The sequence below is a fragment of the Myotis yumanensis genome, unplaced genomic scaffold (assembly GCF_028538775.1).
Source record: "Myotis yumanensis isolate MYYU_CA2020_CCGP unplaced genomic scaffold, mMyoYum1.0.hap1 SCAF_13, whole genome shotgun sequence".
NCBI lineage: Eukaryota > Metazoa > Chordata > Mammalia > Chiroptera > Vespertilionidae > Myotis > Myotis yumanensis.
In genome coordinates this window covers 572,845-584,432 of record NW_027223764.1, presented here as the reverse complement: position 1 = coordinate 584,432, position 11,588 = coordinate 572,845, and the positions used below count along the sequence as shown (strand labels likewise).

The following is an 11,588-nucleotide window of genomic DNA, read 5'->3' as shown; positions in this document are numbered from 1 at the left end:
GTCTGACACTTCCCATTTTCCTCCCACCATCCTGCTCGCGTGATAGACGCATCGCATCCTGAACCTTCCCAAACTGACGACCCTTCCCAGCAGCTTCAGGAGCTGGACAGAGGCTTCCTGGGCAGCACGTGGGCTGCTCTCCCGCCGCCTGTGCAGGCGCTCTTCCCGCTTTGCTTCCTCCGAAGCTGTGAATTCTTGTCTTTTTCCCCCATGGCCCTCCCTCAATGGTCCCTAACTCTCCCCTGATCTCCCGATTCTGTCTTGCCCCAGTTTCTGCCACAGCCACCCATCTGGTGCCCGCTTCCTGTCTGCCCTTCAGATTCTCCCCTCCCTTCCGCCTGGGACTCCCCTCTGCCTTCAGGACTGAGAGACCTGAGCTCATCAGTGATGTCCAGCCCCTTGCGATCAGGGCCTCTGCCTGTTTCTGGCTCACTTCCTCCTCTAGACCGGTCAGTTCTTCGTTCTTGTTAAACGGCCTGGGTGAGAGAGTTCGCATGCCATCCCCCAGTTCGTGTATTTCACTGTTTAGTCTCCTCGGGCTGGGAATCACCTGCCACCACAGCCAGCTGGAGAACACTGTTACCCTGGCCTGGCCGTCAGCAGGCACGCGGCCTTCCTCACCTGCCCTCCTCACCCCTCGGCCCTAACCCCCCGCTGACCCACTCTCTCTGCTATTTCTGTCTTCAGAAATGTGCCTGTTCTGGACATTTCACATCAATGGAATCATGTGTGGTCTTAACATTATAAATTTTTGGCTATTGCCTTCCTCGTCCCCTTCATGTCCATTCTGCTTGTTCCAAACACTCCCCACTAAGAGACGCGAGTGGTTACTTTCTTCAAACCAAGGGGGGAAGCTGCTGCTTCGCATGCCATACCCTTTGTAAACCATCCACTTTTTCATTTTTTTAAAAACTGTCAACAGAAGTTACCTGGACGGGTTGATTAGGGGCCACTTTTTCCTCTTTCCACTTCTGAATTGAAAAACGAACAACTGATGGATGCCATCCTTTAAAAAGCAAACGAAGGTAGTACCCAAAGCCTTTCCCCCTCCAGAACCGTGTGTTTGAGTAGCACCTGCTCTTACCGTAGTTGTCTTGTGTGTGCGCACCTGTTCATCTGCACCCTTTTCCTGTGGGGCTCTCCCAGGGCCAGGGCTGCGCCTTCCTCTGTGCGGCGCTGGCTGTGGGGGTGCAGACCACGCTCTCCTCACTGCCCTGCTGCCCGAGGAGTCCCGTCCAGGTGCATCCTCGGGCTCCAGACCCATCCATTGCGCCCTCCTCCCCAGTCCCTATTCTTACACTAGAGCCTGTGCTACAGAAGTGGAGGTGTTCTGCTTTGTTCCTTCTATGGGTGACAGACGGTTCAGGGGTTGGGGGCGGGAGGTGAAAATGTGGCTGCACACTTCAGAGAGGAGGAGTCTGTTTCCTCTTCCCCTGCATTTGGGTGGGCCTCCCAACTTGATGAGCAACACAGTATGGCAGAAAGGATGCTCTGGAGGCCAGGCCCTGAGAAGCCTTGTAGAGTTTGACAGGCCGCTCAGAGCCCTGAGTCGCTGTAATAAGTTCAGCTACCATGAGGCCCTGAAACCACACGGGATGGGAGGGAAGGAGGGGACTAGCCCAGCTACCCAGCTTTCTGGCTGTTCCTGCCAAGGGCCTGTAGGGGAAGCACGGGCCCCCAGACTAGCCTGACCATCACCTGAGTGTCCCCACGTGGCTCCGCTGGTGCTACAGGGCAGAGCCTTGCCCAGCTGAGCTCTGCCTGGATTCTCGATACAGAATTGTGAGCTATAAGAAGATGGTGGTTTTAAGTCAAGTTTTGTGTTTATGGTTTAACTCCTTCCTCCCTCCCCCCATTTTGATGCACTTGGACACAAAATTAGGATATGGGATTTTACTGCACTAACAGCTATGAAAGTCTGCTGGCCTAAACAAGAAATACAGTAACCTAGAAAGTTTTTATTTTCTTTTCTAGTTGACTTCTCAAAAACGGTGGTATCCTCAAGAGCGGTCTTCGGAGGGGTTTTTTAACGTTGCTCTCTCTGGACTTTTCCCTCAGAACAGTCACTTCTATGGGTGCCTCCCAGCGAGGCTGTACAAGGGGATAGGCTGTGATCTGCTCAAATTCCTTCACTTCCTCTTTCCTCACCTGAGGTTTTAGGAGAGGAGGAGCCTGGCCGGCAAGTTTCTGAGCATCTCGTTTGTGCTTTCTCTGCTCGGCGAGTTCTCGCCCTCGGATCATGCGCTCTCGATGTCTCTGCATCTGCTCCTGCAGCCATGCCACCTGGTGCTGTTTGGTTCTAGCTCTGGGTCTTCTCTGGATGTTTTCCGTCTTTTCCTGCTCCTGGGTGAATGTTTTGGGGGGAAGTATCTCACGTGGACTTTTCTGAGGCGGCTGCCGATACTTGTGGTCTCGGAGGCCTCTAGCTCGCTCTGCCCGGTGGATGTGTTTCTTTATCTGGTCCAGCTCCTTCTCAGACACTAGATAGTCCCATCTTTGATCATCACCTGTCTTTTCACTTTGTATTCTCTTTCCCTCTTCCTTTCTGTCAAAGTCCCTTTTTGGAAGCATAAAGTATTCCCAAGCATCTTCCAGCATTTCTTGATGTCGTTGACAGCAGTGCTCCTCTGCTTGGCAAACCACAAGTCAAAAGACAGTGTATGTTTACGGAGTGTTTTATTCTCCTGCTGAAACGCGTGGACTGTTTCCTCACTTCTGTAGGATGGCCGTCACCCAGCCGCTTGTCAGAGCGACCTATCAGAACTGTCTAAGTCGGCTGCTCTTTGTCATGGTCCCTGGCATGGATCTCAGGTGGCAGCCAGCCCTGCCTGGCACGCCCACCCCATGCTCACTTAGTCTCTTCACTGTGCACCCCGTCCTCCTCTTCACTCCCCTCCGCAGGATCCTTCCTCGTTGAAGCCTTGGCCTTAGACTTCCTCGAGGAAACAGAAGCAGTCACTCAGGAGCACCCCTCCCCTGGTCACAGCCACCACCAAGAGCCTCCCCACTCCGTCCTCCTGCCTTTCCAACGGAAACACTGCCCCTCCCTGGATCGAAAGCCAGGCTTCCCCCTGTGCTCACTGAGCCTCAAGAAGTTCCATGTGCAAATTCCCTTCCTGCCTCAGCAAACCGTCCCGCCTCTGGTCACCCCATCAGCATGAAGACATGCGTCAGCCTGCGTCGCCTTTGAACAGAAGAGGAACCTTCTTTCCTGCACCTCCTCTCCGGCCTCCACTGCCTTCTTTGCTCCCCTCCACAGCGTAACTTGAAGCACTTACCTACGACCCCCTCTACTTTCCTGCCTATTTTCCTCTCAATCCTCTTCGGCTGGGCTTCTGTCCCCACCGCTTCTTCGAGACTGCTCGCATCTACGTCATGGGTGACTGCGCCCGGACAGATCCGGTGCTCCCACCTGTCCTGTCACCCTGACCTCTCAGCTTCTTTCTCTGGGGGTGACCATGTGAGGGAGGCCAGCTTGGGTCCGTACATTATCCCAGCAATTCGCTGAGTGTCCCAAGTGACTGACCAACCCTCATTCTCTTCCTACTGCATGGCCATCCCCTCCACCTGCGTTGCTGGTTCTGTCTTTCAAAGGTAACGCAGGAAAGTCAAGCGGAGAAATTGTCACGTAAGGTAGAGCCGTCACAGTTAGGGCTGCTTGGACAGCGACAGTCTCAGCATGAACCAGGTGACCTCATGGGTCAGGCTCGGTGGGAAGAGGAGTGGATAAGGCTGCCTGTGCCTGCCTCAGCCTCAGGCCCAGATACTCTATACTTGACTCTCCCTACAGTGTTGTCTTCAGTCTGCCCGTCTCAGTCCTGTCACTTCTAACCTCAAAACACCCCCACCCTGGGGTAGTAGCCTCACTGGCTTCCCCGAATCCTCAATTCTCTCCCTCTGCCCCCAGCCGCGTCACACAGTGGCAGTGGCCTTTGCATTCTACAGATCTGAGCCCGTCGCTTTCCTGCCTCGACGTCCCAGTGGCGTCCTAACCTGGTTTCTGATCGCCTCTCAGTCGACTGCTCGCTCCCCTGCCGCAGCCACACGGGCTTCCTGTTCCCCAAGAGCCATGCTCTTCCCCATCTGAGTCCTTTCACCTCCCTTCAGAGTCACACCCGAGGCGGCAGCCCAGACTGGCACACGCGCGTCACCTCTAGGTCTCAGCTGACCTGCCACTTCCTCAGGCCTTCCGCACATTCATTCAGATACAGCACCCCCTCCCATGGCACTTAGCATCGTTTGTGGTAGCAACCTGCTTTATGTCACGGTCCCTCCTCGCCAGCCCAGGGAGGACACAGGCCGTGGACGGTGGCCGGGCTGTCCAGCCAGCAGAGGGGCTCAGTGAACCCACATGCCAGGCAGAGCACCAGGCCCTTTTCACCTTGTGTTAGTGGCTCCAAAACCCACGGTAAATGTATTTCCTCACCTTGATCTTCTTTTCTCTTGGGGACTGGGAGCATACTGCAATCTGAGGGTCTGGAGTATTTTGGCCCAGGCCAATCTAGAAGGTCAGAAAGAGAAGTTACGCTAGGATTTGGAGAAGGGTCTCAGGAAACATGCTCTAGCATGCGTTGTATTCGGGAATTGAGTTGGGACTGACTTTACATGTTTCTCTTTCCTTCTCCCCCATCTATTTCTAAAAAAATCAAAACAAATTTTTAAGAAAGAAAAGTTATAAAAGTAAATACGGATATTTTATACTTAAATGAAAGAATTTCAAACATCAAGTCATGACAGTGGTTTCTGTCTATTTCATAGAAAGCACTGAATTAAAATTTCAATTTGCATTTTAATCACTTGTTTCCTAAACCCAAAAAGATACTTTAAGTCATGCCACTCAGATGTCAAATTCATGTAATAATAGTGACAGCATCATACTCCATAACAAGTTCCCAGTACAGGACAGGCATGCCTCATCCCATTGCACTTCACAAATGTTGTTTTTGTACAAACTGAGAGGATGACCCTCCACCAGCAAAAGACTATGCCTTGTTTTATGATGGTAGTCTGGAACCTAACCACAGTATGTCTGAGGTATGCCTCCCTGTGCTCACTGACTATGAGCCAGGCACTGTGTGAAGTGCTAAAAGGCTCCTGTGAAAACAGACTAAAGTCTCCTGTTTGATGAAGAAAAATACGCATTTTCTTAATATACATATACTAGAGGGTTCCTAGGTAGGCTTGGCCAGCTATCAGGGCCTATTGGGGCCTTCCAGCTGCCAGCTGGGGCTGGGGCTTTCCTTCGTTCCGTGCCTTCCCCTGGTAGTCAGTGCACATCATAGCAAGCGATTGAACTCCCAGTTGAACTCCTGTGGGGACACTTTGCACATTAGCCTTTTATATATATAGATTTTTATTGATTTCAGAGAGGAAGGGAGAGGGAGAGAGAGAGAGATAGAAACGTCAATAATGAGAGAGAATCATTGATTGGTTGCCTCCTGCACACCTCCAACCTGGGCATCGAGCCCACAACCTGGGCATGTGCTCTTGACTGGAATCGAACCCGGGACTCTTCAGTCCGCAGGCCGATGCTCTATCTACTGAGCCAAAACAGTTAAGGCAAGATATGCATTTCTTTTTTTCTTTTTTTTTTTTTAACTGTAACTTGAAATTTTTTTTTATTTCAGAGAGGAAGGGAGAGAGGTAGGGAGATAGAAACATCAATGATGAGAATCACTGATTGGCTGCCTCCTGCATGCCCCCTACTGGGGAGGATCAAGCCTGCAACCCGGGCATGTGCCCTTGGCTGGAATTGAACCTGGGACCCTTCAGTCCACAGGCTGACACTCTATCCACTGAGCCAAACTGGCTAGGTATGCATTTCTTAATGCAAGCCTCTCTTTAAGGAATCAGCTTAATGGAAATAAGACTTATATAAAGAGAATCACTTGGACTTAAAAGTGCTTGTCATTTAAATACTATGTTGTACCTTGTTTCTCTTTCGTGAGAAGAGAAACTGGGAGGATAAAAAATGCTTATAAACCAGGGAGATAAAGAATATTTTTGATAAGCAAATCAGGTTGAAACAAATTGAGCAAGACTAGACTTTGCCCTAACATGAGCAAAAGATGGCCTGAGTTTTTCTATGATAAATATAAAAAGAACTAGTCTGTGCCAACAGTATTTTTTCATATACTTAATTTTAATCCTTTGTCAAAAATCATGAAATACGTTTAAATAGTTATGAGAAGTCCTGCCTGGGGAAGATGAGGATGGTTCTTGAACCAATATTAATACATTATTATTAACCAAAGTCTGTAGTTTAAGATTCACTCATGTTGTACATCCAATGAATTTTGACAAATTTATGACAGGAGTCCCTTATTATAATCATCATATCTTTTGCCCACTTTTAATTGGGTTGTTAGTGCTGATAATGGTAGTTGAGGTTTTAATTTTTTTTGCTTAGGATCCATTTTAATTTTTGTGAAAGGTGTAAGGTCTGTGCCTAGACTTATTTTGCATGTGGCTCCCAGTTGTTACAGCACCATTTGCTGAAAGACCATCCTCTCTCCAGTGAGTTCCCTTTGCTCCTTTGCCCAAGATCAGTTGACTATGTATGGATCTACTTCTGGCTTTGGACTCTGTTCCCTTGATCTAGGTCTGTTCTCTCTCCACTGTTCGATTACTCTAGTTTTATAGTAAGTTTTAAAGTCTGGTAGTGTCAGTCCTCTGACTTTTTCTCCTTTAACACTGTTTTATTCTGAGTATTTTGCCTTTCCAGATAAACTTTAGGATCCTTTTGTTGAGCTCCACAAATAACTTGCTCAGATTGTGATTAGGATTCATTGACTCGAAAAATCAGGTTGGGAAGAAGTAATATCTTGACAATATTCATCTTCCTATAAATGAACAAGGATTATCTCTTCATTTATTTACACCTTTGATTTCTTTCATCTGAGGTTTGTAGTTTTCCTCATATAGATTTTGTACATATTTTGTTAGATTTATACATAATTATTTGTCTTTTTTTTCTGGTGCTAATGCTATAATTGGTGATGAGTTCCAAGATATTTTTATTGATTCTTTGGGATTTTTCATTTGGCCAATCATGTCATTTGTGAATGACAATTTTATTTTTCCCTTCCCAATATGTATTCCTTTTATTCCCTTTTTTATTTACTAGAGGCATTGGGGGGGTCCCTCAGCCCGGTCTGCACCCTCTCCAATCTGGGACCCCTCGGGGGTTGTCCGACTGCCAGTTTAGGCCCAATCCCTTGGATCGGGCCTAAACTGGCAGTTGGACATCTGTCTCGCAATCCAGGATCGCTGGCTCCTAACCGCTCACCTGCCTGCCTGCCTGATCGCCCCTAACCGCTCTGCCCCACCAATCTGTTCACCCCTAACCATTCTCCCCTGCTGGCCTGATCGCCCCTAACCACTGTGGCTTTGTTCGGAAGACGTCCGGTCTAATTAGCATATTACCCTTTTATTAGTATAGACTAGAGGCCCGTTGCACGAAGAGATTCATGCAAGACCTTCCCTTCCCCTGGCTGCCGGCACTGGTTTTCCTTGGGCACCTGGGACCCAGGCCTTCAGTCTTCACACTTCACTCCACCGCTTCGTGCCTACGTATGCAAATTAACCACCATCTTTGTTGGGTTAATTTGCAGTCTCCTGATTGGCTGGTGAGCATAGTGGAGGGACGGTCAATTTACATGTCTATTATTAGGTAAGATTGCATTACCCAGGAGTTCCAGTTTGATGTTGAATAGGAGTTCTGAGGGGACATCCTTTCACTGTTCCTGATCTTACCAAAAAAGCATCTACTTTCTCACCACTAAGTGTGATGCTAGCAATCATTTTTTGGTAGGTGTTGTTTATCAAGTTGAGGAAGTTCATCTCTATTCCTAGTTGTTGAGTTTTTGTAATGAATGGCTGTTGGGTTTTTGTCAAATGCTTTTTCTATATCTATTGATATTTTTCTTCTTTAACTGATTAATGTGGATTACATTAATTGCTTTTGTAAGGTTAAACCAGCTTTGCTTAACTGAAATAAGTCCTACTTGGTGGTGGTATATAATTCTTTTATACAGTGTTTGATTCCATTTACTAATATTTTATTGAAGATCTTTGCATCTATGTTCACTCGAGATATTGGTCTAGTTTTCCTTTCTTGTAATGTCTTTGGTTTTTGAATTAGAGTAATGCTGGCCTCATAGAATTAGAAAATTCCCTTTTCTGCTATTTTCTGGAAAACACTGTAGAGTTGGTAGAATGTCTTAAATGTTTGATAGAATTCATCAGTGAACCCATCTGGCCTGGTGCTGTTTTCATAGATTATTAATTATTGATTCCATTTCTTTAGATATAGGTCTATTCAAATGATCTACTTCTGTAGATTATGTCTTTCAAATAATTGATCCATTTCTTCTAGGTTATCATACGTATGGGCATAGAATTGTTTGTAGTACTATTCCTTTATTATCCTTTTAATGTCTATAGAATCAGTAGTGATGGTCCTTCATTCATTTCTGACATTAATTTCTTCTCTAGTTTTTTCTTAATTAGCCATACTAGAGTTTTATCAATTTTATTGGTTTTTTCAAAGAATTGGCTTTTGGTTTTCTTTATTGATTTCCTGTATTCAACTTCATTTATTTTTGCTTTTTGTTTTTTGCTTATTTTGGATTTAATTTGCTCTTCTTTTTATAGTTTCCTAGGGGCTTAGATTGTTGATTTGAGATCGTATTTTAATTATATACATTCAGTGCTATAAATTTCCCTCTAAGCACTGCTCTTGCTGCATTCCATGTTTTGGCAAGTTGTATTTTCATGTTCATTTAGTTCAAAATAGTTCTCAATTTCTCTTGAAACTTCTTTGACTCAAATGTTATTTAGAAGTGTGTTTAATCTCAAGCATTTTGGTATTCTTCAGCTACCTTTCTGTTATTAGTTTTATTTCACTGTGATCTAAGAGCATACTTTATATTATTTCTATTCTTTTAATTTGTTAAGGTGTTTATGACCCAGAATATGGTCTGTTTTGGCCAATGTTTCATGTGAGTTTGAGAAGAATGTATATTCTGCTATGTTCAATGAACTATTCTGGGGATGTCAGATCCAGTTAATTGATGGTATTGAGTTCAATTATGTCCTTATTGAGTTAATGCCTGATGGATCTGTGAATTACTGACAGGAAGTGGTGACGTTTCTATAACAGTGAATTCATCGATTTCTCCTTGCAATTCTGTCACTTTTTGCCTCACATATTTTGCCACTCTGTGCAAGGTGTGTACACATTAAGGATTGTTACGTGTTCTTGGAGAATTGATCCCTGGATTATGTAATGTACCTTTTTATCCCTAATTTTCCTTGCTCTGATGGTTTACATTGTCTGAAATTAATGTAGCTACTCTGGCCTTGTTTTGATTAGTGTTAATTTATCTTTCTTTGCCTCTTCACTTTTATCTGTTTATAAATTTAAATGGGTGTTTTGGGTAGATAATATATAGTTGGGCCTTTTAAAAATCTAGTTTGATAGTCATTTTATTAATATGATGTTTAAAGTGATTGAAAAATTGATATAATTGGAATAATTAAAAACAAAGTTAACTGTCTGTTGCTGGCAATTTAAAAATTAAAGGACATTCTAATAGTGCTGCCCCCCCCTAAAGAAGGAGAAACTAAATGAAGGTTTGTATTTTCTCATTTGGGCCTCAAAGATGAAAACTGTGTCTGATCTTCAGCAAAATAAAGATATTATTTTTTAAAATATATTTTATTGATTTTTTTTTTTTTTTTACAGAGGGAGAGGGTTAGAGAGATAAACATAGATCAGCTGCCTCCTGCACACCTCCTCCTGGGGATGTGCCCGCAACCAAGGTACAAGCCCTTAAACCAGAATCGAACCCGGGACCCTTGAGTCCACAGGCCGATGCTCTATCCACTGAGCCACGCCGGTCAGGGCAAAATAAAGATATTTAGGAGCTGCTGTGCTATATAAGTCCAGATGTAGTATTTGTTGATCTCTTTTCCTCTTCAATTCACTGTAATCACCTTTTCTTCCTCCTGTTTGAACTAGCTGTATGACCCTGGGCAAGTTATTTAGCCTCTGGTCTGCTTTCTACGCCGTGAACTGTAAGGTTAAGGGAGTAAAACATGCCTAGGACTTTGGGTTTATCATCATTCGAGATGAGCCCGGGGGGTTGGCTTAGGGGTGGGATGGGTGGGACCTCAGAAGGACAGTGAGTGGACTGGGCTGTGAGGCGAGGCCCTGGCCCTCCTCTCGGCACCGGGCAGGGCACGCTGCGCTACAGCCCAGCCCTTGGTGCACTGACAGCCGGGCCGGAAGCGCTGGGAAAGCACATGTTCCAAGCGAACAGGGCGGATGGAGTCTGTCCGAGGACCATGGTCTCCAGCGAGGGGCCTGGGGCCTGCACACTGGCTGCACCCACACCGCACCCCGTTCTGTTCCGTGTGTCCTCACACCCGCCCTCGGCGAGGATCTGCACCCAGGGGCGCGGGGCGTTGAAATCGGCTGAGGTCCACCCGTTTCTCCAGCTTCATGGTCCCTGTCCCATCGCCGCACTGAGATGAGCTAGGGACCCGGGCAAAGGGCGGAGCTGGCGGCGGGAGGCCCGCGGGCTGCGCTCTTCAAGGCCATTCTTTTAGAGAAACGTCTTAAAAGTCGTATTGAAAAACCTGGACTTGGAGCTTTCTTCACAAGCTCTGGTGCCGCTGGCCCGCAGGGGCCGGCAGCGGCGGGCTCGGCCGGTCCCGTTAGAAGCGGCAAGTCGTCGGGCCACCTCCCGGCCATGGCGGGTCCGGCCCCCGGCACCCACGCGCCCGCTGGCTGGCAAACGCTCGAGTGGCCACAGGGCGGCCGGCGACCATCGGGACGGTCACCTTCCCACCGCCCCGGGGGGCCCGTCTGCCGTCACGGGCGGCCGCCGGAGGAGCGCGATGGCGAAGGCGCTGGTGCGCGCCTTCCTTCCCGCCGACGCGCCGCGCGTCCCGGCCGCAGGGACGGCCCCGGAAGAGGCGCGGGCGCAGGGCAGCGGCCAGGGACGCACCGGCTGCCGCGCTCGCCGCCCCGCCGCGGGCCCCGCTCTGCGCTGAGTCGCCGGCGCCGGGAGGCGTGGCCGGCGCGCCCAGCCGGCGGCGGCCATGGCCTCGGTGGTGGAGTACAAGGGGCTCAAGGCCGGCTACCACTGCGGCTACTGCGACTCCGCGGCGGGGAAGGCGTCCTGCGGTGAGTGTCCGCCTCGCGTCCCGCCCGGCCAGCCCCGCGCGGCGAGCGCACCGCCGCTCCCACTCCCGCGTCCCCTTCCCGCTCGCTTCTCCCCAGACCGTCTCCCCTCGCTCCGTCCCCGCCTCACCCTCACCGAAGATGGCGGCCCCGGTCCGGGAAGGGGCAGCAGCAGCCGAAGACTGCCCGCCCGGGGCCAAGATGGCGCGGGCGACGTCAGCGCCTTCGCCTGCGGGCGGCGCGGTGCTTTGTGGGGCGGCGGCGGGCTGAGCGGGGGCGGGCCTGAGGCGTCCGGGCGGCGCGGTGCATTGTGGGGCGGCAGCGGGCTGAGTGGGGCGCCTGGCAGGAGACATCCGGAGGCGCGGTGCGTTGTGGGCCGGCGGGCTGAGGGGGGGCG

General features: G+C 48.9%; 1 protein-coding gene and 1 long non-coding RNA gene across 3 annotated transcripts in view; one reads left to right on the top strand and one right to left on the bottom strand.

Annotated features, from left to right (window-relative positions):
* Positions 1 to 1,804: 1,804 nt before the first annotated feature.
* LOC139021627 (uncharacterized) lies at positions 1,805 to 11,412 on the bottom strand. Its single transcript, XR_011473526.1, has 3 exons — positions 11,328 to 11,412; positions 4,427 to 4,501; positions 1,805 to 2,932 (listed from the first exon to the last, which is right to left on the bottom strand). It is a non-coding gene; the product is annotated as an uncharacterized lncRNA (long non-coding RNA).
* Positions 11,093 to 11,588, top strand: part of ATE1 (arginyltransferase 1) — a 52,427-nt gene continuing 51,931 nt past the window's right edge. The window contains exon 1 of one of the 2 annotated variants that reach the window (XM_070432012.1): positions 11,093 to 11,194. In XM_070432012.1, the coding sequence (XP_070288113.1) occupies positions 11,110 to 11,194 (85 nt within the window). In that variant the 5' untranslated portion in view covers positions 11,093 to 11,109. The remainder of the gene's footprint in view (positions 11,195 to 11,588) is intronic. The other variant, XM_070432011.1, reaches the window with a different exon arrangement.